This window comes from Fusarium mangiferae, assembly GCF_900044065.1.
Source record: "Fusarium mangiferae strain MRC7560 genome assembly, contig: FMAN_scaffold006, whole genome shotgun sequence".
Classification (NCBI taxonomy): Eukaryota; Fungi; Ascomycota; class Sordariomycetes; order Hypocreales; family Nectriaceae; genus Fusarium; species Fusarium mangiferae.
In genome coordinates, this window is record NW_024573926.1 from 1,152,276 (window position 1) to 1,180,191 (window position 27,916).

At 49.2% G+C, this 27,916-nt stretch overlaps 8 protein-coding genes across 8 annotated transcripts; 5 read left to right on the forward strand and 3 right to left on the reverse strand.

Annotated features, from left to right (window-relative positions):
* Positions 1-1,115: 1,115 nt before the first annotated feature.
* FMAN_03103 (uncharacterized protein) lies at positions 1,116-2,738 on the reverse strand (the record flags this gene model as incomplete). The annotated part of the gene is made up of 4 exons (XM_041831878.1): positions 1,116-2,108; positions 2,167-2,292; positions 2,459-2,568; positions 2,660-2,738. 4 exons carry the CDS (start codon positions 2,736-2,738, stop codon positions 1,116-1,118), a joined length of 1,308 nt encoding a protein of 435 aa, XP_041682397.1.
* Positions 2,739-4,349: 1,611 nt separating this feature from the next.
* On the reverse strand, positions 4,350-5,075 carry FMAN_03104 (uncharacterized protein; the record flags this gene model as incomplete). The annotated part of the gene is made up of 3 exons (XM_041831879.1): positions 4,350-4,772; positions 4,825-4,913; positions 4,970-5,075. 3 exons carry the CDS (start codon positions 5,073-5,075, stop codon positions 4,350-4,352), a joined length of 618 nt encoding a protein of 205 aa, XP_041682398.1.
* Positions 5,076-8,369: 3,294 nt separating this feature from the next.
* Positions 8,370-9,169, forward strand: FMAN_03105 (uncharacterized protein; the record flags this gene model as incomplete). Its single annotated transcript, XM_041831880.1, has 3 exons — positions 8,370-8,810; positions 8,879-9,057; positions 9,106-9,169. 3 exons carry the CDS (start codon positions 8,370-8,372, stop codon positions 9,167-9,169), a joined length of 684 nt encoding a protein of 227 aa, XP_041682399.1.
* Positions 9,170-10,168: 999 nt separating this feature from the next.
* FMAN_03106 (uncharacterized protein) lies at positions 10,169-12,013 on the forward strand (the record flags this gene model as incomplete). Its single annotated transcript, XM_041831881.1, has 1 exon — positions 10,169-12,013. One exon carries the CDS (start codon positions 10,169-10,171, stop codon positions 12,011-12,013), a length of 1,845 nt encoding a protein of 614 aa, XP_041682400.1.
* A 1,106-nt stretch (positions 12,014-13,119) lies between these two features.
* FMAN_03107 (uncharacterized protein) lies at positions 13,120-14,722 on the forward strand (the record flags this gene model as incomplete). The annotated part of the gene is made up of 2 exons (XM_041831882.1): positions 13,120-13,681; positions 13,755-14,722. 2 exons carry the CDS (start codon positions 13,120-13,122, stop codon positions 14,720-14,722), a joined length of 1,530 nt encoding a protein of 509 aa, XP_041682401.1.
* A 973-nt stretch (positions 14,723-15,695) lies between these two features.
* On the forward strand, positions 15,696-20,247 carry FMAN_03108 (uncharacterized protein; the record flags this gene model as incomplete). The annotated part of the gene is made up of 2 exons (XM_041831883.1): positions 15,696-19,331; positions 19,384-20,247. 2 exons carry the CDS (start codon positions 15,696-15,698, stop codon positions 20,245-20,247), a joined length of 4,500 nt encoding a protein of 1,499 aa, XP_041682402.1.
* A 753-nt stretch (positions 20,248-21,000) lies between these two features.
* On the reverse strand, positions 21,001-23,300 carry FMAN_03109 (uncharacterized protein; the record flags this gene model as incomplete). The annotated part of the gene is made up of 3 exons (XM_041831884.1): positions 21,001-22,758; positions 22,806-23,126; positions 23,178-23,300. The coding sequence occupies 3 exons, from the start codon at positions 23,298-23,300 to the stop codon at positions 21,001-21,003; spliced, it is 2,202 nt and encodes a 733-aa protein (XP_041682403.1).
* A 968-nt stretch (positions 23,301-24,268) lies between these two features.
* Positions 24,269-26,570, forward strand: FMAN_03110 (putative NIMA-like protein kinase; the record flags this gene model as incomplete). Its single annotated transcript, XM_041831885.1, has 3 exons — positions 24,269-24,308; positions 24,393-24,860; positions 24,919-26,570. 3 exons carry the CDS (start codon positions 24,269-24,271, stop codon positions 26,568-26,570), a joined length of 2,160 nt encoding a protein of 719 aa, XP_041682404.1.
* Positions 26,571-27,916: the final 1,346 nt, after the last annotated feature.

Here is a 27,916-nt window from a genome sequence, read left to right on the forward strand (position 1 = left end):
AGGGCGGGAGAGGACCCTTTAAACGATGGTCGAACAGCCAGGGGTCGGGTTATTATAGTTGCAATGGTCAAACCCCATTGGTTCACGGTTATAAAGGACCTGATGACGAGGGCGCATTCGATATGGATAAGTCACACCGAACGCATTTATCAAGTTGGACACGTATTGCTTTTACTGGCCTATACAGATATAGTTATACTGTTGGCGTTATCTCGATTCTCTTCACTACCTATGCCAAGCTGCTATAGTCTAGGCTGAATGATATGGAAAGATCTCGTTGATCATACCTAAGCCTGGCGTGCAAGTCAGTCTTAGTAAAGGCTGGAATGCATTCCAGAGAGACTGAAATTCGACACAATGCTATTGATACTGAGACCACCTTGAGGAAAAGCATAGAGTTGTGTTATCTGATCATTCATCTTGACCTAAGGGGGGTTTTGCGTTCCGTTAAATAGGTAGGTAAGCATTATTGGGAGCTAGGTTGGAAATTTCTCTCTCAAAAACTTCCACCCCTTGACCCAACATTATGATACGAGAAACTAACGAGCTGGCAAGCAAGATTTCATCGTAACTCTTTACCAAAGGTTCCTGCAGACATCCATCTTCTGAAGCTAACGCAGGCTACGTCATCCCGTGAACCCCACGTTTCTAAAATGCTGTGAAGCCCCTCATAGGCAACAACGATGAGACAACAGTCCAGGTATCATGAAATTGGTATGGACGGCGATAGATAATAAAAAATTGAAGCTTCTTATTGATTTGGCTTGCGCCTTATGCGTCAAAGCCGGGGCCTATCCAAAGGCAGTCTCTAACACCATCATCTACACGTACTCCTCATTTATATCTATTACAATGAATATACCCCAATGGTTGTTGACGTGATACAAGACCCCTTAGTATCCAAGCATCATGAAGAATGCGAGAAACCCGCAAGTAAACACCAAACGCCCTCGTCATGCTTTAATTCCTCGCCCTGTATCGCGACACCAGTATTTTTTGTACCATGATCTCTCTCCAAAATGCTGCGCCTCTCTGGGTGGATTATTCTCTATGTCATTTCGATCTCTCAGGGCTTGACAGAACAAAATTGCTCGGCTAGAACGGCTAGTTCCGGCTTAGTGTAGCTTGTTGGCAGCCTGTGCCGCCTTGTTGGCGATCTGTTTCTCCTTGGGGATGGTGAGGGCATTGATGCCGAGGTAGTTGCAAATGCTGGTAACAACGAGCCAGGCCCAGCGGAAATAGACAACCATGGAAAAGAGAAGATAGGCCCACAGGTAGAAAAGCTCGAACTGGGCGCTGACCTGAGGGAGTCCAAATCGAGGCATGTTTCCGAGGAACGCACCACCAACAAGGGGGTATAGCATAACGGTCCACCATGGGAAAGGTTGACGAGTCAAATGGGCGAGAATAATCTTAGTGGTCAAGCGGCCAAAGACGAATGACATGATGAAGCAGAAAAGCATGAGGTGGTTCTCCTTCATGATGGTACTGTAAGGAGAGAAAACCCAAGCGGCGATCGAAAAAGTGAAGACGGCCATAGGAATCCACTCAAGGAAGACGGGAAGAATGGGCTCTCCTCTAGACTTGCGAGCCTTGGCAACGTTAAGCACACAGAAGGGAATCTGTGTAAAGACGAGGGAGCCAATGATTAGGCCAATCCAGATATCTCGGAAAGTGGTCTCGCCAAGGAGCTCAGCAAGCCCAGGTAGAGTATCCTTGATGCCATTAGCCAAAGGAATGGTCCAGATGCCAGGTCCCCAAATGCCAGACATGATCATAATTGCACAGGCAATAAGGATGCCTTCTGTAGGACCGTTGATAACGCCTAGGTAGAGAGTATGCGTGTGGTAGGTTTCCCAAGTCGAGAAGAACATGGGCAGGCATGGGCATAGAGCGGTGATGATGCCAGCTGGAGAGGTACCAAGACCCATAGCGGCAGTTTCGAGCAGACTGGCGAGTGTGCAGTTCAAGGAGTCGATACCGTGATCGAAGAGTTCGCCGAGGCCGCTTGAGGTTCCAGTTCGTCGAGCTTGCTTTCCGTCGAGGTTATCCATCGTTTGGTACATGAAGAGGCCAAAGGCAAAGCTGAAGTAAAGCCATGAAGGAGCCTGCAATAACACTTGCGTTAGTACGTCACTCCAGAGCCATGGAAGGTCTCCCACATACCGGTCCAACGAGATCAGGCATCCAGATTGCACAGAAAGCGACATTTATCAGGATGAAGCAGAAACCCAAAAGGGTCACCATGTTGGGAGCAATCCACAGTGGTAGGAGGTTGACAGAGGCATTCCACTACATGACGACAAAGACGCGTTAGCTATCACGAGCTCCCCAAAAAAAAAAAAACTTGGCACGCGAGTGCTGCCGAGCTCGTCCAGATGATAATTGTTGAGATAAAAAAGCAAAACAGGGTCGAAAACATGCGCAAAAGAGAGCTGGACGTATAGGCAATACATACGAAAGGACCAAGAACGTATTTCGAGACTGGCGACAGGTCGACGCTTGAGTACTTGTATGACTTGAAGTGCACCAGTGCGTCATCAGAGATGCACTCGGCAACATTCTTTTCTGCAGGGTCCCGACGTTAGTGGTCAACGGTCTATTTTGCAATACTCCATGGAACTCAAGCGTTCAAAGAGTTTCTTCTTCTCGGACTTACTCGTATTAGGAGCCATATTCGTACCGTCCGGGTCGGTGGCCGTTGGGTTGTAAAGCGGAAGTGTCTCGCTTGCAGTCATGGTGGAAGAGAGGGGCCGGAGGAGGAGGGGCCAAAAATGGGGGACTCTTTTAAAAAAGGGAACGAAGTGGAAGGTAAAAAAAAAAATAAAGACGTCGGTAAACACGCCTAAACAATCGGACCTGCAGCGACGGCGCAATAGTGACTTGCAGAAGGACAGGGTAAGGTAGATCCGCCAAAAGGCCTGCAAATGGATTGACCCTCGGCTCTCTACCAAGGCAGTATTATCCTAACAGAGACGGGCGGCGCGGCACGTGGGCGGGAAGAGAAAGATAATACAACAAGCGTGACAGGTTTTCTCTTATCGACAACGGTAGATGAACTGGATGTTAAGCCAAGGTTATATGTGGCGGACCTGATTTGCGAAGACGATCGGGAGGACTGAGACAGAGTAAACCAGCCAAGAATAGCGGTGAAGAGTCTGATAAAGAATTAAATATGTTGATGAACAGTTACCGCCAAAGAGTGATTTTTTTTTTTTTTTGCAGTTGAGGAAAAGAAGGGATTGAAAGGGTTTAAAGGGGCAGGTTTTGACAGCTCAAGACTAGGACTCGAAATTGGAATTCGACCTCCAACTCGTACTGGTGTCGTCGTACGTCGAGCCCCTGGATCGTAAACCTCAAAGCCCCTGCTAACACCAGCGATCCGATCCACTAGAGGTATCCGCTTACAGGGGAAACACGCATCTAAAATTGGGTAATTAGCGGCTCGTTCATTCGAAGGCTCCAATCATCAATTTGACAGCTAACGAAACAGGTCGACTTTGACGGCCCCTTTCTTGTGAGACTCGAGAACAATAGCAAGTTCCTTGAGCATCCCCACGTAGTGCTCTCAATTGCACAGTGACCTCCGCATGCTCAGCCCTGTCAAAAGGGTGCACCAGTCCTGTCTGCTCACGAGGAGGAGCCGCATAGACACATCATCATGAGATTGTTTCGACGTTATTTGATCCGTCTTAGCCGTTGGTGCCGAGGCGAGGGATGAACTAACGCTATGGATCAATGGCGCATGAATAGAATGATTTTCACATGCCCTTCTAGGCTCGTGAGCGCGTGAGCACCAACAAAAAGAATACGAGCTTCTCATTCAACTGCAATTGGCTGGAACGGATTCTAGTTGTAGAACAAAACTTACATCACGGCAGTTTGGTTGATCCGATAGCCCGGTAAACGTCTAAGGGTCTTGAAATGCGGAATGTGGAGTGAAGATCGACTGACGCTGACTGTGATGTCCTCCAACTCTCGGAATTCTTGAACCGACAACGACATGTCTCGATAGGCCACTGCTTGTTTCATGCATCATGATGTCACATTGGCTTCAAATCTGTCGTCAAAGGTTCCTGGTGGTTCGACTGCTTGATTGCAGTCAACGACATGTATTTCGTCCTGTTCTACCACCGATTCCCATCTCTTCGTCCCTCCGACATTAACGATATTAATGATGTAAAAGGGTAACCCCTCAAGTTGAATCATAAAAGAAAATATCCCACCATAAAAGACAACCAAACACCTAGACGTCCAAGGCTTCAAAGGAATGTGGAGCAATAAAAACAAGAGAACAGAAGCAATGCAGTAATCTCTTTGGCAGCAAACCGCCAAGCATCACGAGAAATTCAGAGCATGGCGAACCCAGCGAAGATGGTGCTCAAGACAACAGTCAGGCCCCATGTGCGCCCAGCCTCAATGACGGCGGCGCCATTGGTCTTTGTTGTTGTTGAGCTGTCTGAGTCGGAGTCATCACCATCGTCGCCTCCTGGAGTGCCAGTGTAGACAACATTGGGATCGTCAGTAGCGCTGGCTGTCGCTTTCACGGCAGCTGTGTTGGTAGCTGTGGAGGTGGCATTGTACTTCTTGGGGTTGCTGGCACCGCATGGGTGGTTCTGGCGGCAGTCAGAAGCGCAAGAGGCACTACCCTTACAGTCCTCGACACATTGATTACCCCATTCCTGGCAGACGTAGAATGGTAGGGTCAGGGAGTATTCAGACACGTTGGGTTGCTTGCCGTCACCGCAGATGCAGCCGTATGTAAGGGTTTTCTGGACAAAAGAAATTAACAGTTGTCAACCAAGCCTAGATAACGAAACTTACAGGATCACAATCGTTGACCTTGGTATCTCCCTTGCTAGTCTGACTACAAATCATAGGGCAGGTTTCTATTTCGTTCTGGCACCAAACACCTGGTTCTGTATTAGTCCCTGCACCCTAAAATAACCGGCGATAGAGCTTTACTCACGGCGTTGAGACAGGGGTACACTCTCGGGGTCAATAACATAGTCGGCGTTGACAACGGCAATGGCTGAGGCAGCAACGGCCAGAACGGTTGTTCGGAGAGAAGGCATTATTGTGACGTATTTGTGTCTTGTATGAGAACTAGTTGTGCTGGATACGATGAAGGTATGTATGTGGTTGATACGTATGCGAGAAGTCCAAGAAAGCTCGTAAACGGTGAAGATTGACGAAAGGTATGGATTTTCTTTGGCCGGGAGTCAGCGGTTTTATTCACTTGTATTCCATTGGAAGTCTCTCTCTTTCCCATAATGAGGAGATTGCTTGTGCTCTGCGGGAAGGAGAGGTATGGAGGATGCTATCACTAAGACAACCGGGGCAATACCCGTCGGCTCGGACGATGTTTGACTTACAGATTAAGGACGAGGTATGTGAGTGACGACCAACAATTTGAGAATAGCGAGCAAAAGAAGAAATAAAAGATTAAGATGACGAGTTAACGACTGTTGAGAATCAAGACCAGGTCTGATATAGCGAGTGTATCAAAAGCAAGTGGTGAGAGAAGAGGACGATGAAGAAAAGATCGAGGAGGTCCGAGACATTTCAATGACAGACAACCCCCGGCTATATGTATATGGATGCATGGATCATGGATGAAAACCTCTCTACGGATACCTTAGGTTCAGATACCTACCGCCGGGCTACAGCGTCAAAAGAAATGACCGTAGCAAAAGCTGAGGCGAGACCCGAGCCTGGGCGATATCATGACCACAGACGGTGGACAAAGTAGCACCAGTAGCACCAATTTTCGCAGAGCGAACAGGGGACTTTAGGAGCAGCATAGCAGCATTGGGCTTAGCTCTAACATATCCCAGCAGCAATGAGACTTTATTTGCTCCATATCGTCCACCACTCGGCGCATTTTGTGCCCAGGAGGTCCCGGAATACTCTGGAGGCTAGGCCCGACAGACTCAACTAGCGCGGTCCGCCGCTGAAGCTTGGACTTTTTAGGGCGGTCTGGGGAGGTTTGGCTCGCTTGTTGTAAAACCGTAATCTCCAAGGCCCTTGGTTTTAAGAGCCGTGATTAAAAAGGAGTCAATAGTATCATCGATAATGTTCTTGTTACGGCAGCCCGGTCTGTGATCTTCAGAAGATCCCAATGGAGATCTTTTCAGTTGGCTCAACGCTACCGTACTCTTGTCAGATGTCGGTGATGCCCCATACTCGCCATCATGGGCATACACACGAGTGGAGGTCGTCCTTCGTTTGTCTCCTCTCAACCGCATGTCTAGAGCTTGGCTTTGTGGCGGACGCGAACGGTTGACTACTACAGACTCCACCTCTAGTAGTCATGGAGCGATATGAGACCACTAGGTACTGCACATTTGTTATTTTGGTCTTCTCATTGTGCATCGCAGAGTGCATCTTGGACCACGCGAACGACGCGCTCCAGTTGGTGGTTGAAGTCGCTCACAACATGTACGAGCCCACCATGATTCACGTCGGAGTATTCTTTACGGACGATTGGCCACTCGGATGCAAGAATGGTGGCCAACTGTTCCCATAAAGGGTAAATCTGTTCGGTGCTAGGCATCTGGACCAGCCAACAACCTTCGTATTTCTTGCATATGGGCGGGGCATGTCACTGCACTGAGCCCTTCGATAACCCCGCGCAATGCACCACGACGAGAACATGATGCTATGGATATCGCGCCAATCGTTGGTGTTGATGATATCTTGTTTGTGCCTCACTATGGAGCTGACGCGGCCAGATGTGCAGACTCATAGAGAAGCAATCACAGTCGCACATTTTATGAGGTATCACACAGCAAAGTCGAACAATCACCACTTCTGGTAACCCAATATCGCAGGTGAAGGAACACTCTGCTGGCTATAAGACATTTGGAAAGCGGAGTGCATTTGGAGATATGACGGACTAACCGAAGCGATGTCCACTTGTCTCTCGTACAAGATAGTAAGGTGACTTCGTATCGTATCGAATCGTGCTCGTGCCATGCAGGCATCAATCGAGGCGAAGGCCCTTACAGAGTACACAAAGACTTGGTTATGACGGGTCACAAAAAGATAACCAAACCTGAAAGGGACCAGCCTCGACTTCAAAGGAATCCTCAAGTCTCGAGAGGTATTCATTCTATGTGGAGAGTAGATTCTTACCCCGCAGAGCCAGGATAATTTCTCCTGATTCAAAGTGAACGTGCAAGAACTTAACAGAAACTTTGGGCCACTCGACCTTGGTGTCTTCCTCCAACTTCGGTCACTCCTTTGCTTCCAACCTCCTCTATTTCGCTCCTTGGTTACGATTAGAGTTACAGTTTGAACTGGACCAGATGACAATGTCATATGATATGATGAGAGTTCTGTGGCTTAGAACAAAGTAACCAGACTCTCTGTTCTTGTATCCCTTGATAGAAAGCCACATTCGATGAGATCTCACGCTTATCAATCTGGGTTCCGCTACATCCCGAGCTCAGACGACCGGTATCCGCCCGACCTCTTCGGCCGGGCACGGAGCGGATGTGGCTTTCGAGCTCCGTATTTCAAGACAAAGGCCGGCCGTGAATGCGGCGGTCATGGCGTACCCTTGCAAGTGTGCTATTTTGGTTGATATCCAAGTCAGTGGGCATTGAGTTTGTCTACGAAAACCTTTTCCGTACTACATACAGCATGTGATTGGTTTACTGTAAGTAGGTAATTAGCTTCAGTAGGCATTGAACGATAAGTCGACTCTCCTCCCATGCCGCGATACCTCGCGGAGACTGTGGATGTAAATACTATGATTAACCAAATTCGTAGTAGATTCACAGAAACAAGAAGCCAGAGGTCACAAAGTTTACAGGTGCCTTCTAGGTTGTCCCGACTGCCATGGACCGGGGGCGCGGGCCCCTCCGTCAATCGGAAAAAATCAAGCTGCAAGGCCCGGAACGGCGCCGTTTAAGGCTTTGCTCTACGACATCACATCCAATTCATCCTTTCAATTGGGACAAGCTATCGCCACTACCCAGACACACACCACCTTATACCATGTCCCTGGTTGGATCGTGCCCTCTACTCGCTCCGTGATTTCATCATCAACCTCATCCTGACGACTTGTACATGATTGACTGTTTCTCTACTGCTCCGCAACCCAAATCCTTGCGCTTTATCAACTAAAAAGCAGGGCTGCAATTCATGGGCTGTTGTCCTAACTCGCTGATACGATTTCAACCGTTAATCAAACATCAACATTACTCGACTGGATCGATTGAATCATTGCGACAAGTCTTTGCGACACGATTTTACCATTGAATCACATACAATTCAGAACTATTAAAGCTGTCACCTCGAAAGCCTCTTTGCTAGCAACTCGAACCATTCAAGCCCGACATTTTGTTTCAACGCATGGTTGAATGGCGACTGCGATAGATCAAGCGCCTGGCAATGGCAATCTGGCCGCCGGCGCATCGCATCCAGGTGGTTCTGAGACACAGACCGCAGCTACCGAAGTGTTTGAGACACCACGCACATCCTTCGATCATGACCCGCACGATAGCAATCATGGGCGGCACGAAACTGAATCATCCACCGTCTCCCCGAGTTCGATAACATCGCCACCATACTGGCTCAACACCCGCGCCGGCCATCAACGAACCATATCGAATATGTCGACCGACTCCGTTCTTCCTGCTGGTGCTATAACCCTACGTGACAACGAAGCAAGCGAATTCGACGACCGCAACAGCGCTTGCTGGGCCAAGAGTGTTGAGATTGTCAGCTATACCATTGTTAACGGCAGTGCAACCAATATCGGGGCCTTTGTGGTGTGGAATATCCGTGTCGAGGCTCTCAATGTGAGTAACTGGTGCTGGTTCAGCAGTGGCGTGCTGATCTGAAGACGTGTTGACTGACCCAACGACAGGGGAGTTATATGAATATTCGTAAACGGTATTCGGAGTTTGACGACTTTCGATATCGGTTGGTTCAAACTTTCCCCGGATTCGAGGCAGCTGTTCCGGCGCTTCCGCCCAAGAGTGTCATCTCCAAGTTTCGGCCCAGATTTCTCGAGAAAAGGCGGGCAGGCCTACAATACTTTCTCAAGTGCGTGTAACAGAAGTTTCCAGTACAATATTATGCTGATTCTACTAGTTGCATATTGTTAAATCCAGAATTCTCTGGATCGCCAGTCCTCAAGGAGTTCCTCTTTGCATAGCGTTCCTATCGTCTTAGCATCTTCTCTTCTTTGGATATGTTTACCTTTGGGTCTCAATCATGGGAGGCCTCTTTGTACAAACGATATATATTACTTGGCCCAGTCTCACGCACATATGCAGCAGCCAACGATCCGTATTAATGATAATGAGTTGGATGATCTTATCTCTTATGGCCCTACGGGGGTATTGCATGCTTGTCTGTTCTTAGCTTGTGCTTGATTCGAGAGCCAAGATGGAACCGAGGTTTGGCATTGTACGGAAACAGTCAAGCATATCTCGAAAACCATACCATTTGCTTCGCCAAGACGGTACGGCGCTCCGCCACTGGGCGTTTAAGCTCTCGTATCCAAAGGGCTGAGTATAGGCGCCAGGGCGCAGCAGGAGAATTGTGGTTGCTAACAACAGGCGCGCGATACTAACAGTTAAGCTGTTGACTTCGAATGAAGCTTAACATAACCATGTCGCGTTCGGTATGGCTTAGAGGATATGCTGTTACGCATCAGCCAATGAGTGAGTTTCTTGACAGATTTACGTGCCGCTATTCTGACGATTTGCCAGCCACGAATCTAGAACATGTCGGTACGCAACGGCATTTACCAAGCATCGCGGCGTCTCAATAAAGCAATCTATCGAGATTTTACGGTGATGCCAATGGTCTTTGCAGCATTGCCAAGTGCCGTTCTCCCGTGACAAGAGTGACAAGAACCTGCTTTTCAGGGCATCGGCCTGACTACATCAGTAGTAAAGACCATGTTTATAAGAGTGACAAGATCCAGCTCTGAACTAAAGAGATTCGAAGTGTCATGAGTTCATCAAGCTTCATCTTTTCTTGTTTCTCGATGTGATTAAGAGCCCTTTCCAAGGATTTTATCGCCATTCATTATCCCACCCCCACATTCCCAACCCAGCTCAACCCCACGACCATGACGCAACTCGATATTCTAGAAAACCGTTGTTTGATGTTACCGGTTTTAGTGCAGACCCCAAACGATATCAGTATGGAACTGGAGGGGACCCCGTGTCAATCACCGTTGGGCTTAACAGCACAACTACCGACCCGTACCGATTCCAAATTCTCAACCGCCAGCTCTACGTCATCCACTAACAGTGACTTACACTTTACCACTAAGACAAAAGATTACATGAACTCTCTACAACCACCTTCACCGAAGCAGTTCGAACGAATTGCACTTGTTCAACAACAACGCGAACAAGAAACAAAGCGCAGAGGTCGCGAGCGAAGGCGCTGGTCGCGCGAAGCCCAGCGTCAGCGCAATAGAGCTGCCAGTATGTCGACAGTCAGTCAGGAGGACCAGGCGCAGGCGCAAGCTGCGCGAACGATACAGAAAACATTTAGAGGATATCGCGCAAGAAGAGAGATGCAAGGGTTTGGCTTGGATGCAAGTACAAGATGGGTCACTGCAATTCGAGAAGCTCAATTTCGACATGCGACACTGCCACGACCGAAAACAGAAGCTGACAGTGAAGCTTTCGATAAGTCAAAAGCGGACGATTTTGCGAAACACAAGTCGGCGAGTGCACGGGAGAAATGGAAGAAGGCGAGCGCCGTTGCGCGACGAGCAGGCCATGATGACCTTTTGTCAGATTCTGAATCTTCAGAATCGTCTTCCGATGAAGATGCCTCCCCCGAAGAACGAGCTGCTGCACGAGCGCGACGTGAGAAAGCCACTGCTGCACGGAAACATGAGGCGCGCATGATGGGAATTCGATACTTCCTCGAGATGGTTGACCAGAAGCACCGTTATGGAAGTAATCTTTGCCGCTACCACGAAGTTTGGAAGCGAACAGATACAACCGAGAACTTCTTCTACTGGCTTGACTATGGTGAAGGCCGCAACGTTGAGGTTGATGGCTGTCCACGCGATCGACTTGAGCGGGAGCAAGTTCGGTATCTGTCTCGTGAAGAGCGTCAGTACTACCTTGTTGAAGTCGATAGTGAAGGCCGACTCTGTTGGGCGAAGAATGGCCAGCGCATTGATACCACAGAAGACTTCAAGGACAGCATATATGGTGTCGTGCCTGTGAACGATTCCACGCCGGCTTTCAACGCTGCAGCCCGGTCTGAGGATGCACGATCCCTCGAATCTGTCAGCAGTTCCAGCTCCGATTCCTCTCTAGAGTCGCGACGAGAGGCAGACCGGGCTGCCAAGTATGCGACCCCTGACTTTGACAACAGTCAGGGTATGAACAAAGTGTCCCAGATTTCAGCGTCCACAATCTTTAACAAGTTGATGCGCAAATCTGTCCGAAAGAATACGTGGATCTTCGTTGCAGACACAAGCTTTCGCATGTATGTGGGCATCAAAGATTCAGGGGCATTTCAACACTCGTCTTTCCTCCAGGGTTCTCGAATAGCGAGCGCCGGTCTGATCAAGATCAAGAATGGTCGATTATCATCCCTCTCACCCCTGAGCGGACACTACCGCCCACCCGCTGCAAATTTCCGCGCTTTTGTTGCGAGCTTGCGGCAGTCAGAGGTTGATATGAGCCACGTCTCGATCTCCAAGTCCTATGTGGTGTTGATAGGACTAGAGACATATATCAAGACGAAGCGCAAGGGCAAGGACTTTGCTCAACGTGTGGGACACAGGAAAGATAAGATAATAGCCCCAGAGGAGGCGGCGCGTAGGGAAGAGGAAGCCAAGGACAAGAGTGAAAGTGCCGCGAAGGAGAGGGAAGTCTTACAACGAGAAGAGGCAGAGAAGCAAGAGGGAAGACCAGTAAAGAAGGTCTTGAAGAAGCTTGGCATTAAACCAACAAAGGAGGAGAAACAGGCGGCGAAGAGGGAGAAAAAGGAGGATGTCGAGAAGATGCACGTATAGTTAGTAAGGCACTTGGTGTTTGGCGAGGTGTTTTGGTTTCAGGATATTATACCCTTTGTGTATAGAGCGGTTCCCGGATTATGGTTCACGACATCAAGTACGAATACCCAAGATCATGAATATTCTCTTCGTGCAGCTGCCAGTTCTAGCTAACAAATGATTTTGCTGCGAAGCTCATCTAAGCTGTGTAAAAACCCTAGCCCAGCTATTCATCCTATGGCTTGAATAGGTAGGGCTTCGAGACTTTACATACCTACTGTACCAAATAAGCGAAGGTGTCCAAGCATAAAGAAGCACACAACGGTCGTTCATGTATACCAGGGACTATCTTGAATGATGAGACAACTGATCTGAGAGCAAAGGGTTTGGATCTTACCCGAATCCTTCACTGAGAATAGAGGTCCTGGGTTCTCTCGCTTTTTGTAATGAACATGATATCCATACCCTGAAGCCAGATGCTTCCAAGCAATCTCACGACTAATAAGAAAGCATAATTTATTAATTCAGTCGTAACGTAAGCGAACACTTGAAGCTTTTCAGTAGAAATACAAGTGTTTCAATCAAAGAATTCAGTTTCTTGATACTTTGCTTTAAAAAGTTAATAAACTTTTCTGCTATGTTGTATATGTGTGGTCCAGTCACAAAGCTGTCATTCCAGAGAAAGTTCCTTTGAACCTCCACTATTCTGGTAGTCAATATTTCTGTCACCTATTGGATACCTAGCTGGGACGCCCTTACAGGCAACCATTGCCATTTATCGCACTATAGTTTTTCGAGGTGCGCATGACCATGGAACTCATTTGCCACAGGTGGCTCCAGCGCGCGAATGCCCTGTAGCTCTGCATTTGTCAGTGGGATATAGGGGGCACAGTGGCGCCATTGCCCTGAAATTGTAAGGACACTGGTGCTCAAAACCTTGGCTTGGTGGCCTGTGAGACGGAGCCAAGCTTCCACTGACTGCAAACGTGCAGTACAGACCGGTCGCACTCGCACCGGAACCGCGTTCGAAAAAACCCATCAACATCGACGACGCCATCTTCAAACTGAGCTGGCGGACTAAAAGAAATACATTTTTGAAACCATGCCAGGCATTTGGTCGTCTTCCAATGGCTTCCGTCACCCGTTCGTCGCGGCGCGCTGAAGCTCCGCATCAGCATCACTCACATCACCACCTGACGCCCCCAGCAGGAGTATTCGCACATGCCCAGGGCGGAGGAGGAGGAGGGCGCAACAAGAGGGCACTCGACACCCACGATCGCGATTTCGATGCGATGAAACCGAAAAGAACGCGATTAACAGTCGAGATCTTCGCAAAGGGCACTCACGGACTCCGTGATGCCGATATCGACAACAACAAAGCGGCACCACCCACGCGCAAACCTGCTGCGACGCCTCCAGTGGCGACTACGACACCAATACCCCCTCCTCCTACGACCGACAGCGCGACATCGAAGCCGAAGCAGGAGCAGGCTCTTACAAAACACCAGAGCAAAGTTATCAATGGAATCAAACATGAACTCGATCGGTTGCAGCCTCAACCGAGCGATACTAATACACAGGAGCAAGGCCGCAAGCTGCGCTCTCAGGAAGCTACGAGGTTCAAAAGCGAACTCTCTGCCTATTTTCCTGAATACGATGAGGTGATTGGGAATGAGCCCAAGGAGCAGCGTACGTCCAAAAAAATCCCCATCGTTCACCTGGATGTTGCGTACAAGATACATCATCTTCTAACTCTATATAGAATTATTCAATGTTGACACGCCCATCGTAATCGTTGATTCCGATCCCCGACGCGCTGTTTCAGAAAATCAACGCGCGATCCCACAAACTCACCACCCCGCAATTGAATATCCTGTACGAGGATACGGCGATGCCCTCTTCTACAATGTATTCGATTGTCAGCAAGTCGATCTAGGTTTTCTAGAATCGCAGTCGAAGAACAAGACCATTGAAGATCCTTTACCAGATAAACTATTTCAGCCAATACATCGTCGCGCTGAGCGGCTGGAGAGATCAATACGTAACACCGAGAAAGGCAGAGCACAACACGAAAGGGACCAAATTATCCGACTTCTCGAAGGACTCCAAGGGCATGACTGGTTAAGAGTTATGGGCGTGAGTGGTGTAACAGAGACAAAGAAGAAGACATTTGAGCCTGCTCGTAACCATTTCATCAAAGGATGCCAGGCTATTCTTGACAAGTTTCGGAATTGGGTGTTGGAAGAGAAGAGACGGAAGATGGAGAAAGACAAGGCCCGGGCTGAGAAGGAAGAAGAAAACTCATCGAGTGTCGAAGAAGACGAAGCCGGCGATGATAGCGAAAATTGTGATGCAAGCGACTCGGAATCACCAGCAAAGCAATTGCAAGAGGAAGCCATGGCAAGATCCAAGAATGCCAAAGGCTCAAAGAATCGAAAGTCGACTCCTCAACCAGCCGTAGCCAAAATCCCGCGTCCTGCAAAAGCAGCACCAGCTCCAAAACCGCCAGAACCACCCAAGGAGTTCAAGTCGTTCTTCAGCAAGAGATATGAGCGCGACAGCGCTCTGCATAGACATAGGCGCACAGGGAGGAAGATTATGGCATGGGGTCTACCCATGCCTGAGATACCCGAGGTTGATTTTGATTTGCCGGAGGAATACCGTGGTGAAGATACCCTCAAGGCTCGCGCGAGGCAGCAGCGCCGGGAGCGAAGACGCAGCAAGCAGTGAGTGGCTCTTGTTTGGCTGTTTGTAATATCATTGCAGGCGAAGAGGATTTGTAGGCCGGTTGTACTAAACGGGTTGGCGTTTCGGGAGGGATCTGGGACGTCCTGGTAAGGGCGATGGTATCACAGTTGTCTGATTGGGATTGTGCGTATAACTCGAGAATCATCATGAGATGCTGTATTAGAATTGTGCCCTGTCGTAAATCAAATTGGGCTGCGAAGCCAATGGCATGTGACGCCTGTTTGTTACTCAATGGGTTCCAACTTGCCTGTTAAGGATGAGAGTAAACAGACATTCAATAATAAACACCTGATAAACGATAGAGAAATGTCCAATGCCGACGTGTCTTTGTTTCAGTGAGGGGGTGCGGCAGTTGAGCTGGCTTACGCTTCTTGGGGTTCCTTGGTAGTGGAGTGCTTGAGATTTATCACCTTCATTCTTCTGTTTGTTCTTTGTTAATAGCCCGTGATAATGGAAGATGTGAAGTGCCCAAGTAAGGTACGTACCGCGCAGTGAGCCTCATGAAATGGATGGAAGTAGAGCGGTCCGTGCACGCCAGCTTCCTGACGCGCCGCGAGCTGTCTTCCATCTTCTGCAAGGTTCAAGACGAGAATTTAATATACGGTCATTTTCTAGGTTTGCGCGAATTGCGCTTTTGCAGCATTTGTATTTAACAATAGGGCCGTCCTTTTACTAAGTCATCGGCCAAACTCTTCTAATAGCCACGTTACTCCTTCCGCTCCTCACTTCACGCTGAACCAACTCCGCATACCCCGTTCAAATTGCGCCGACGCCTTGAAAGAAGCACAAGACTGCGCGACAAGAGCAATAGGAATCACAAATACAACTAGCGACTCTGAAGGCTTTTTTGCGCTGCGCATCAGGCTGTGACGGCCATCGATGCTGAGTCTGTGAACACCAGCTCGCAGGGGCCCTTAGGCCTTCGTTTTCTTTATCCTGCCTACCACCAGTCAACATGACTACACTCGCCATGCCGCAGGAGGCTGCGCCAGTGAACCACTCTCTACTCGACATAGACGATGAAGCGGCCTCTACAGAAGACGGATCAGTGCTCGAGTTCTTCATCATCAAGCAAGAAGTCAATCTCGAGGTCAACTTTCGCGATAAGCGCATTGATGGAACGACTGACATCTTTCTTGTCGTGTTCAACGATAAGATTGAGGACATAGTGTTGGACGCTGCAGATTGCGAAATCGATACCGAGAACATTTTCATCGCTGATGTTAAGGAATCAAACGGTGATCTCGTCGAGAGTCATAGGCGGAGAACAACAGCAACCTACAATGATCCATATGCCAAGCTCACTCACCCAAAGAGTTGGAGTTTGAGAGCCGATCACCACGATATTCGCCGCAAGCGTGCACAGTCGATATTCCGCAGCCGCAAGAACGATGTCCCCGCCGAGAATAGAGAGTTCGAGGGGTGCACACCGGTCTATCGATCGCTGAAGGTGAACCTGCGAGGTAAGGCCGAGCCGGATCGCCCGAGGCTCATCATCAGGAAGTCTATGATAGGTCTTGATGCGAACGAGCGATCCAACAAGCAGTACAGAATCACCATACCATTTACCCATACGAACCCCCGAGATGGGATACAGTTCGTTGGCGTCGATCCCCTGGACAACCGGTTTACGCACATGTACACACGAAGCTCGATACATCCTGGGACTGCTTCGTGCATTTTCCCTTGCATTGACGACCACGGATCACGTTGCGACTGGAGAATATCAATCAAGTACCCCCGTACCTTGGGTGATGCTTTGCAACAAGCGCTCGCTACACAACAGAACGGTAGTAACCCCGACAAGATGCAGATTGATGGCCAGGAGCGAATCCATAACCTTGCCGAGGAAGACAAACTCCGCGAGATGTCGGTTGTCTGCTCAGGTTTCCTTATGGAAGAGACCGTAGATCCCGACGATGACCACAAAAAGATAATGACCTTCGAACCCGAAAAGAAGGTTTCTGTACAGAAGCTTGGTTTTGCAGTGGGCCCATTTGAGCATATCGATCTTTCATCTGAGTTTAGAACAGAAGAAGACGAGGTCAAACTGGGTATGAATGCGCTCAAGGTTCACGCATACTGCTTACCACATCGTGCCGACTGGGTAAGGAATACAGCAGCAGCCATCACTATGGCAGCTGATTTCTTTACATTCACGTTTGCTCGATATCCGTTCGGCAATTTCAAGCTCTGCTTCCTTGATGATATGATTCAGGACACTGTGGCTCTCTATTCCATGGCGTTCGTCAGCAATCGGTTACTTTTCCCAGATGACATTATCGAGACCGAGATCGATGTCACAAGAAAGATGGTTCAAACATTGGCGTACCAGTGGATTGGGATCAACATGATACCGAACACAAGAAATGACCTATGGCTTATCGTTGGCATTGCGCATTTCATGACAGATCTCTTTATGAAGAAAATTTGCGGAAACAATGAGTACAGATTTCGGATGAAGACACTGTCCGACAAGCTTGTCCAGATGGACGTCGAACGGCCTTGTCTCTACGATCTCGGCCCTTATCTGCATTTGGGAGAGTTCGAGATGGACTTTATGACTCTGAAAGCTCCTGTGGTTTTCTTCATCCTGGACAAGCGACTCATTAAGGCTTCAGGAGGACACGGATTGACACGCATTCTCTCTAAACTGTTAACCAAGGTTCAGATCGAATCTTCTGACAGGGCTACTATCCTTGAAACAGAGAAATTCCGAACAACTTGTGAGAAGGGGGCAAAGTATCGGCTTGAGAGCTTCTGGAGCCAGTGGGTCTACGGTTCAGGATGCCCGCGATTTGATGTCAAGGCGAAATTCAACAAGAAGAGGCTCTGTGTTGAGCTCACGCTAAACCAGATTCAATTCCAGACGGCCAAGAAGCCACCGCTAGACAAGAATGATTTCCTACGCGTTGTCAAGGAGCGCCGCTCTGGTGTTAAGCCAGGCGAAGTACAGCCTCTGTTTACAGGACCGATGACGGTACGAATCCATGAAGCGGATGGAACGCCTTACGAGCATATTCTAGAAATCCGCGAAGATGCCACAAGGTCTACCAAATTCGAGATTCCATACAATACCAAGTATAAGCGGCTTAAGCGCACGCGTCGTATGAAGGAAAAGCAAAACGTTGGTGCCAGTATGGATGCGGAAAATATGGATGATGCGCTTCTCTACTGCTTAGGCGACGTTCTGCAGACGCCAGACGAGCAGGCACAATGGGAGTTAATTGATTGGGATCCTGAAACTGAACGAAAGATGGACCAGGAGTCCTACGAATGGATACGTGTAGATGCCGACTTCGAGTGGTCTTGCGATATGAAGCGGACTCTTGAGCCGTACATGTACGTGTCACAACTGCAGCAAGATAGAGATGTCGTTGCTCAGCAGGATGCTATGCTTTACCTGACCCATGGCCCTTTGCACCCCATTGCGTCAGGGTTTCTTACCAGAACGCTTGTGGACCGCCGCTACTTTCATGGTATCCGAACTATGGCTGCTGAAGCTCTGCCACGTCAGGCCAACATCAAGGATCTATCAATGCTTGGCCTTCGACAACTGATGAAGGCTTTCAGCGAAATGTTCTGCCACAAAGGTACGAACCAACCAAAGCCGAACGACTTTTCCGACAAGAAGCAATACAACGTTCAGTGTGCTATTATCAAAGCCATCGCTCAAGTGAGAGATGCTCACACTTACAAATGTCCTCTTGAAGCTCGCCAGTTTATTCTGGACCAACTTCTCTTCAATAACAATGAGGACAACCCTTATTCTGACCACTTCTACATCGCAACTCTTGTGGAGGCTCTTGCTACGTCTCTCATCCCTTCCAAGCAAGATGATTGGTTTGCGATGCAGAACAAAATTCCTAATGAGGATGAGAAGCAGTTCCTCGAACGGGCCATAGAGCAAATCGAGAGAGTTTTACGGCGAGATGAATGGACCCATTCATACCAGAACGTTTGGACTATCGCTGGTCTTAGTGCCAAACAACGATTGATGAAGGCGGAAGTAATCCCGAAGAAGTACATTGATTTCGGGCAGTATCTGTTGGACGGAACGAGAGATCTGATTCGGATCAAGGCCTTTGAGGCTCTGATTGACCTGGGGGCTATGCTGGATCCGACGGTGTTCTCATTCTTAACATACTCGCTCATTACCGACCGGTCACCGTACGTGCGGAACAAACTCATCGAGGCGGCTGCCTCTGGGCTCGCTGCCATCGCTTTCGGAGAACATACTAAGGTTGTTAAGAACGACCCTCGGCCGGAAGATGAAGGAGACCTTCTGCTTGTGCAAGACAGTGCCCAGGAGATTGAGGCGAGAAAAGAAATGTTTGCCAGAAAAGAGAACCTGGATGCAGCACTCAAGGCTTTACGAAGAGAGATGGATGAAACCTACGGAGGCGACGAACGACACTATAGCATTGCGATGCGTAAGGCGCTGGACCATCCGAGTCTCGGTCGTGGCGAGATGGAGAGCATGCTAGATTTGGCGGCGATGATGTTTGAGGAAGCTGGCGACTGGGTCATTACGCTCCCCTTACCAAAGGCTTGGAAGGTCGAGAGGCCTGTGCAGCAGCTCTCTAATCGCGTAAGTGCCACATTGTTTATAAGCAAGTCTGTGCTGGTGCTAACTTGGACAGTTGATCATGAAATTCAAAGCTCATTACAGGACGACACCCCGGGAGCCAATCGTACAAGCACCACCGCCTCCACCTCCCGCTCCGCCTGCCCCTATCGTCGAGCAGAAGCGGCCTGCACCTCTGCAGAAAACATCTTCTATCAAGATCAACACCCACAAGACGGCCTCTGCCCAACGCCCAACTGTCCCTCCGCCTCAACGACCCTGCAACAGTGCCTCTCCCGTTGTTCAAAGCCCGAAGCCCACTCTACCAAAGCAAGAAAGAGACACCATCGTTGCATCACCAGGTCTGTCTCGACAAGCAAGTACTACGTCTTCATCAGGATCCAAACCATCCTGGCCCCCTGAACCCTCATCCGCTTCTAGTAGCAAGCGCCCTCGACCTGAGAAGGATGAACAGCATACTCCGGCACCCAAACGCCCAAAGGTCGATAAGCCATTCGATTCGGGTATCCTCAAGAAGAAGAAGAGCAAGATCATCACCTTGAGGGTTGCTCCAAACCGCCTCGCTCCTTTACTGAGAAAAGAAAAGAAACCAAATGGGAATGGCCGGGTATCTCTCCCCTCAGGGGCGCCAAGAGATGGCCCTGCCCCTCCTCTGAACTCAAGATCAGACTCCATCACAGCCAAGCCCGCCAGAAAGCCTCTTCCTGGAGATGTGGCGCGAAGGCCTTTGCCTGGAGGCCCGGCATCATCGCCGCATCCTGCGCCAGAGAGGAAGGCCTCGCTAAATACTCATTCGAACTCTACACCAAAGCCCAAGTCTGCGAGTCCCGCCACGAGCACACCCCCTCCTGCAGCAGCGCCTACTCAGCGGCCCAAGATCAAGCTTATTCGAAAGCCACAACAACCATCAGCCCCCTAAAAGCCGAAGCCAAAGGGGGCATCGTCTCGCTGGCCTATGCTAAAGCAGCCCGCCGATTGCAACAAGTTCGGCTCAGTCATGGAGCAGTTTGCAGCCTGCCTACTGGCAAATAATAAGCTGCCACCAAACTTGCTACCCTTCTGGCCTCTTGCTTGTCCCTCTGGGGACCTGGCAAGTAAGTGTGGCTAGTGACCAGGAACCATCAAACAACGTCAATGCAAGTGGGAGCATAAGAATGCGAGGTGGATTGAACGCAAAATGCGACACGCGGGGAATGAAGAAACAATTTTTATCATTACGTTCGAACGAGAAGTCGGAGGATTTTACGGAAGCTGGTTTGTGGTGTTTCACGCATTTGGTATAGGGGCAGAGGTCACCGAAAAACTGCGTTTTCTGGCGTTGGGAGCGCAACATAGAATGCGAAAGCTCTGATGAGTGAGAGGTATGCAATGAGACGTAATGAGTATGTATATAGGCAGTTTTGGGGACAATCCATCAAGATATCCAGTCAACACTGATTATCCCTGTGAGTCTATGGCCACTTAATGCATGTCGAATATCACCTAAGGTATTGGTGAATAGAACTTGAGGGCACCATCTTGATTTCAGATTCCAATAGGGTATTAAGTAATGCAGTATGTTCATTTCGTCTTAACCAAGAGGTACGCCACGCCCCTCCCACTATGAGTAAACGCCTGCCAAACTCTCGACTTATTTATCCATATCGAGGGCGTCAAACCACTGGAAGATATTCTATCCTTCAAGCTGGCTGCCACCTTCTTTTGCTTGGGCCTCGAGAAAAGCCTTTCTCAGGTTAAACCTCTGAAAGCCATGTTTATTAACAAGCCGGTTGTGAGCTCTCTGAGCACGCTCCTGTTGAAGTTCTTCGCTCTCGTCAGCTGGAGAACGGTGAAAGTCTACGCTGGAAGCAAAGTCCAAGTCCGCATCGTCACGGTCTGTCCAGATACCCTCATGGTGAGAAGGCACATCGCGTCCTTCGCTAAGATGCTTCATGACTAGAAGGGCCGATTTTCCAGGTGTAAGGGTGGTGCGTTTGAGGGCTTCCACGACAAATTGGCGGGGGTAGCCCATTGATTCATAGCGAGTAATCCATTCCTGAATTTCTCGGGAATTAGACTTCTCTGAGCTCTCAGGCTGGCTTGTCTTGGGAATAGCTCGGGAAGAGTTGAAGGAGGCCGGAAGAGACCGTCGAGCTGTTCGACTGCTTGGTTGTGGGTTCGGTTTCGCAGAGGAAACAGCTCGTCTGGGAGCGATTTGTTCTGTAAAGCTACTGTCATGACGCCGTCTCATGGGCTGGGCATGTGATCTTCGCTGGCTCTCACGAGAAGATTTCTGCTGGCGATGTTTATTCAGACGCAATGGTATTGGTGTAGTATCCAAAGCTGTATCATTTGGCAGCGAAACATCCACAGATTGGTGTCGAGTATCCTGCCTGAATGCTGGTCGCGTCCCGAGGTCTTGTGATTCTTCTTGCATTGGGGGAAGGGGTGGAAGGTGTTGCGAAGCTTCGCTTTCACCAATATAACCTAGCCATTGAGAGGTTCTTAGGGCACCAGGAGATGTTTCTTGGGCACGCTGTAGCTTGGGAGCTTCTTCGGCGTCCGGTGTAGATGGTATCTCTATGTCCTTACTGTAGCGTCTTTTCTTAAAGCGCTCCGATGAAGCGAAGGGAGGCTCACCAGCAGTTCGTTTCAAACCTGACGCGGCGACTGGGGGTGAGGACGGTACCTGACTTTGCAGTAAACCGCGCTCTTGACCGTCCTCGAAGTCGATGTCCTGACCGGGGTCTATGTCAGGAGCTTGATCGTGTGACTCGGGGTTCTGTTCCTCGCTGTTGACTTCGAAACTCTCCATTGTATCGAGGAAGTCCACGAGGTTCTCTTCATAGCAGAGATGTAACTCGTTGACGGTATGCTGATCTGGTTCAACGAAACCAAGGTTTTCCGCGACTCTGTGCCAGTCGGTTAATTGGCTGTCCTGTGATACTGGCGCATCTCGGGTAGCTATCATAAGATCAAACAACTCGATCTTCTTTCCATTGATGTTGAGACTGCTCTTAATGTCTCTCTCGGTGACTTTGATATACTCATCAAGATCTTGATACCAGTTGTACCTCAGAAGAGCGAGAGCTTCTTCTTGTTCTTCTTCGTCTTCTTCTTCTTCTTGACGGTCTTCTATTGATTTCCGAGGTTTGTTAGCTTCTCTCGGGCCTTGCGATGGCGCTCTCGTAGCTTGAGGTTGTGGTGGTCTGCCAACGGGGCCGGCATCTACCCGGTTGTTCACGCGTTGCTCAGGGGACCTTTGAAGAGCAGCCTTCTGCGGGACTCTGGCAACTGTATTGCGGGCCTCCGCGGTCTTTTCGGGGGTGCTCGCAACGGGACCGGCTTCTGCAGGCGCAGAGGCTGCCATAGTCTCTAACGCTTTCCTATCCAAGAACTGTAGCTTTTTGAGCCAGCGATCACGCCAAGATTGTGCCGTGTGTCGAGGATTCTACGCATGTGAGCTTAATTTTCATGGCCTGATTCGCGAAAACTTACAATCTTTTCATACTCGTACCATATCTGGTTTCCTTTGTGCTGCGTTGGATGGCTTAGTGCCCACCTAGTAAGTTTCGCGTCATCCTCCGCAGTAAACGGTGTCCGTGTTGACTTTTTGGCTTGATTGCTGCCCACCGGTCTTGGCTCGTCTGGATGGCGTCCTATCAGGTATTTGTCCTTTATCTGGATATACCCGTTTTTCACAGAGTCCTCAATAAACTTCCATGAATAGGATGCAGGGGGGGCATCTCTTTTTATGAGATGGTCCGCAATAAGCATATCAGCATGTTTTTCCAGCAGCACGACCTTGCCGCCATTTTGCTATCTTAAAATCAGCGACAGCGCGTGAATGAGTTTACAACTTCAACTTACCGTGATAAGCTCCGTCCAATGTTTTCTGCTCGGTACTCGATGTGACAGCCAAAACTTGAGATCTTTGAAGATGGTGCCGCCCTCCGCACTTTCGACCCCATCGTATGTGATTGCCGGTGGCATTGTGATGAGCAGACTTTCTCTGGGCTATGAAAGGGATAAGGGCTGGTCACTGTAGATCGCATCAGAGGCTGGGCCAGAGGTGCGCCAACGACTCTGCAGATGTCAATTTTGGCAGCGTGAACCAGCTTAAACCCTTTGAAAATTTGATAAATTCATCGTATGATGAGACGCGCCCTCAATCCGGCCAAATTTTTGTTACCGCCCGCGGTCTTGATGTTCTTTGGATGCAAGTCGCCCTGATGAAAGCCACGCGCTGAAAGGCAACGCGCGCTCACGTGCTAGTAGCAGTATTCAATTAACCGCGTTTAAGGTTTGCGTAACTGCATAATATTGAAGCCACTGCAATGTGGGCAGATTTGCTATTAAACCATATAGGGTTGCTACAAGTCGAATAACAATGAAACTCCGCATTGTGATCAATTTATCTTGCATATGATTAATTAAGTTATTAATTGACCTGATCTATTCTTGGCTGTTTTGTTCGACAGACCTCTCTATAGTATCGTTCTCCTCCATGGCTAGACCAGAAAGAGAACGACGTCACCTCTTATCGATAAGAGCTTCTCGGGCTATCCCCGGTTATCGGTAGCTTTGACCTTGGTTGCCATGGTAGCAACGATGGAGTGTTTACTTCCAATCAGAACCGAGGCCGTGGGACGAGTGGCCGGGATTATTTGGGTCTAAGCTACAAGTTGCACGAACAACGCAAAATAGATCCATTCACTTAGCTACTTCAAGCTGGACCTTGCTTTCTTCCTTTTTCCTCCTCTTCCTCTCTCTCCTCTCATCCATCTCTTAAACTTCAAGCTTACTACTACTAACCAAAGCAGGTTGCGTTTGTCTGTTCGTTCTTGTTTCTGCGTCCTTCATCGCATCGCATCTGATCTGCATTCACACTTTCACGGCCTAGCGAGAATTTGCTTGTTTGCATGGGTTGAGTTTGCTTGTCCACCGTGAATTACTTCATCATGTCTTCCGAGGACAAGTACGAAACGCTGGAGAAGATTGGTGAGTCTATCGAGTTAACAGCACTCGTCTCGATGCGCCGTGCTATCACTTGAGCGGCAACTCTAACTCACCGTCTTCTTCTAGGCCATGGCTCTTTTGGCATTATCCGCAAGGTCCGTCGCAGGACAGACGGCTTCATCATGTGCCGCAAAGAAATCTCATATCTACGCATGTCCCAGAAGGAGCGCGAACAACTTCACGCCGAGTTCCAGATTCTATCGCATCTGCGCCACCCAAACATTGTCGCCTATTACCACCGCGAACACCTCAAAGTTAGCCAGGACTTGCATCTTTATATGGAGTACTGCGGTAATGGCGATCTCGGCCGCGTTATCAAGGACCTCGCACTAAAGGGCCAGCGAGCTCAGGAAAGCTTCGTCTGGAGTATTTTCAGTCAGCTTGTCATGGCACTTTACCGATGTCACTACGGTGTTGACCCTCCAGAAGTTGGCGCCAACGTGCTTGGGTTGACACAGGGAAACGCTGCTGGCGGACCCAAGGTTCCCGCTGGAACAATGACTATTCTACACCGAGATTTGAAACCTGAGAATGGTGAGACCTCGATAGTGGACCCCTTTGTTTACGATATTCGAAACTAACTGTGTTTTAGTCTTCCTTGGCGAGGACAACTCTGTCAAGCTTGGAGACTTTGGCCTATCCAAGATGATCAAGTCTCACGACTTCGCTTCTACCTATGTTGGTACCCCCTTCTACATGTCTCCCGAGATCTGTGCCGCGGAGAAGTACACATTAAAGTCCGACATCTGGTCGTTGGGTTGCATCATCTATGAGCTCTGCGCACGCGAGCCACCCTTCAACGCAAAGACGCATTTCCAGCTTGTACAGAAGATTAAAGAGGGCAAGTTCCCAGCCTTGCCAGATGTTTACTCTCCCGAGCTTTATCAGGTTATCAAGGACTGCCTCCGTGTGAACCCTGATCGCAGACCTGATACTTCTGAGCTCCTTAACCTGCCAGTGGTCAAGCTTATGAGGAAGGAGAAGGAGGTTGTCGACCTCAACAAATCTCTCCGGCTCAGAGAGGATGCTTTGCGTAAGAAGGAAAGGGACCTCAATGACAGACTTGCCAATATGGAGAGAGAGAAGGACGTTATCCGAGAGGAGCTGGACTCATCGCTACGGAGAGAGTGGGAGGTTAAAGCACGTCTCGAGATTGACCGTCTTGCAAACGCGGAGATCGAACAGCTCCAGAATCGCTTTGAAGCCGAGGTTCAGGCACGTGTCGAAGCTGAGCTGCAAAAGAAAACAGTAACATTTTCCGGTTCAAGACCTGAGAGTCGCGAAGATGAGTATGCCTCATCAATGGGCAAGTCGGATTATAAGTCCGACTATCCTCACTCTTCCATTGGTGGCAGCGAGGTCGAATTCCCCTCCACAACAGATCTCACTGAGTACTCCATCGATAGTCCCGAGGCGCCTCGAGAGACTAAGAAGACAGCTCGCACGCCTTTCAGCCGTGCGCAGACCATGTTCGTCGGTAATCCCGCTGGTACACCAATGGATATCGAGATGAACTCACCAAGCCCTATCGCTATTGCGTCGCTTTCTCTTTCTCCTCGGCGCAATGGCAACACCAAGGCTCCTACCACTGCCAATGCAAACATCTTTACCGCCAACGCCAATCGAAACTCCGCCGATTCTCGATGGGATCACCCTCGTGATACCCTGTCTGATTCTGAAGATGAAGACGTCGTCCCATCGCCAACACGGAACATTAAATCTTCGAAGAATCCCTTCACCTCCAAGACACGACCTGTCCTCACTTCTCAGAAGTCGTGCCCTATGAACCGCCTCAAGACCCAACCGTCAACCTCGGGCTTCGTGTCTAAGCAGATGCCTCCACCTGAGGCTCCGAGGTCGCCTACTCGTCGTCTGAGCAAGATTCCCTCGGCGGCAAATCTCCAGTCCGAGGCCGGCAGCCAGGGCTTGACGCGCGCCTCGTCACTCAACAACAAGAAGAACAGCAGCAGCACCGATGATGTTCTGGGCAAGGTTGCTGCTAAGAATAACATTCGAGGCCGAACCCTCGTCGAGCTTCAGCAGGCTCGCGCAGGCGGTCGTCCTATGAGCGCCATCGTGATGCCCAGCACAGGGGAGAACGTCAGCCCCAAGAGGGCATTCCGGGATCGCATCGGAATTGAGCGCAAGTCAAGTGGTGACGAGCCCGTCGCTGTCTGGGATCCGGAACGAGACGAGATGCCTAGTCCTTTCCTGGTCCGACAGCGACGGATCGCCCGGGTGTAGGCCGCCTCCGTGCTAGTCGCATGAAAAGAAGTAATGATGAAGAAAGCCGGCGTGTGGGTGTGGGTGTGGTTGTGGTTTTGTTTTTTTATGCATTAGAGGCGAGCATCATGATATTGCTTTGGAGGGTCTACGCTACCCTAACATACCTCTTTGTCTCTCGTTTTGATTCCCCCTTTCATTTGTCTTGCCGCAAGCTGAGAGGGAAACGAGAGGCATTCCCGATGGATATCCCCCTCACACGTGAGGGTTTGGAAATGATACATGGAAACACTTATGGGCGTTTTTGGCGCGAGCACAAGGATCATGGCATGCATGGAATGGAATGGGTTGTTACATTTTAAGTGCTCTGTTGGTGTGCTTGTTACTTTTAATGGACAAGGATTTTAGCATTGATTGTTGTTATGAGTTGAACGTCTAAACTACTTGCGAGGAATGGTGGGATTGGATCGAATTCGGTTGAGTTGGATTGGACTGTTCTTGCGTATGTTTATTATTAGACGTTGTAAAAAAGATAATGACACACTCTTCTACATACTTACTCGGCCTCCCAAGCCTCCTCGATCAGGTGAACAGCATTATTTGGCCCCCGAATCTCCAAGGCCTTCTCATAGGAATGCATCCGCACTTTAGAACTCGGTGAGCATCCAATGAAATGAGGAGCCGTTGGAGTGCAGTATTTTGCAGATAACCCTTGTCTACTCAAGACATACAACGTCATTGGACAAACCATATTATCATGAGAATGGATGTGTACCCAACTTACACCAACTCTACTCCATCATGAACCCAACTTACAACACCGTCTCCCCTTCTCGCCTCATTTTCCAGCGCCAATGAAAGAACCAAACAGTTGATATATGCTTTCAATCCAGGTCATAAATCATTTTTTAATCCACCTGTCGAGTCCAGCCTTAATCTTCACACACACGTCAGCAACTATACTACAACCCTTTAGTGTTGGGCATCACTGCGTCTTCTCCATAAACGATGCTTCCACCCGCCTTACATATGCATCCCCAGAGCTGCACCCCAGAGCCAGTCGTGCAGGTGAGGCGTTCGACAATGTGAAAAGCACGACTCGAAGTGGTCCATTAAAAAGCACGATGCGGTGAGAGCTCTCGTGATAAGTATAGCCATTGGCAGGGACATCCATGCCTTTTGACATTAGCATCACCTCATGAGAAAACAATCTTCCAAAGATTCCAAGAAACAAAGGTACATGTCGTAGTAAACGTTTGTTATGACAATACAACAACCAACAAGGGGTATTTTTCTCCAAGCACACGCTTCAACACCAAATTTGTCTGAGTAAGGTAAGGAGTCCAAACATCTGACACAAATGCCCG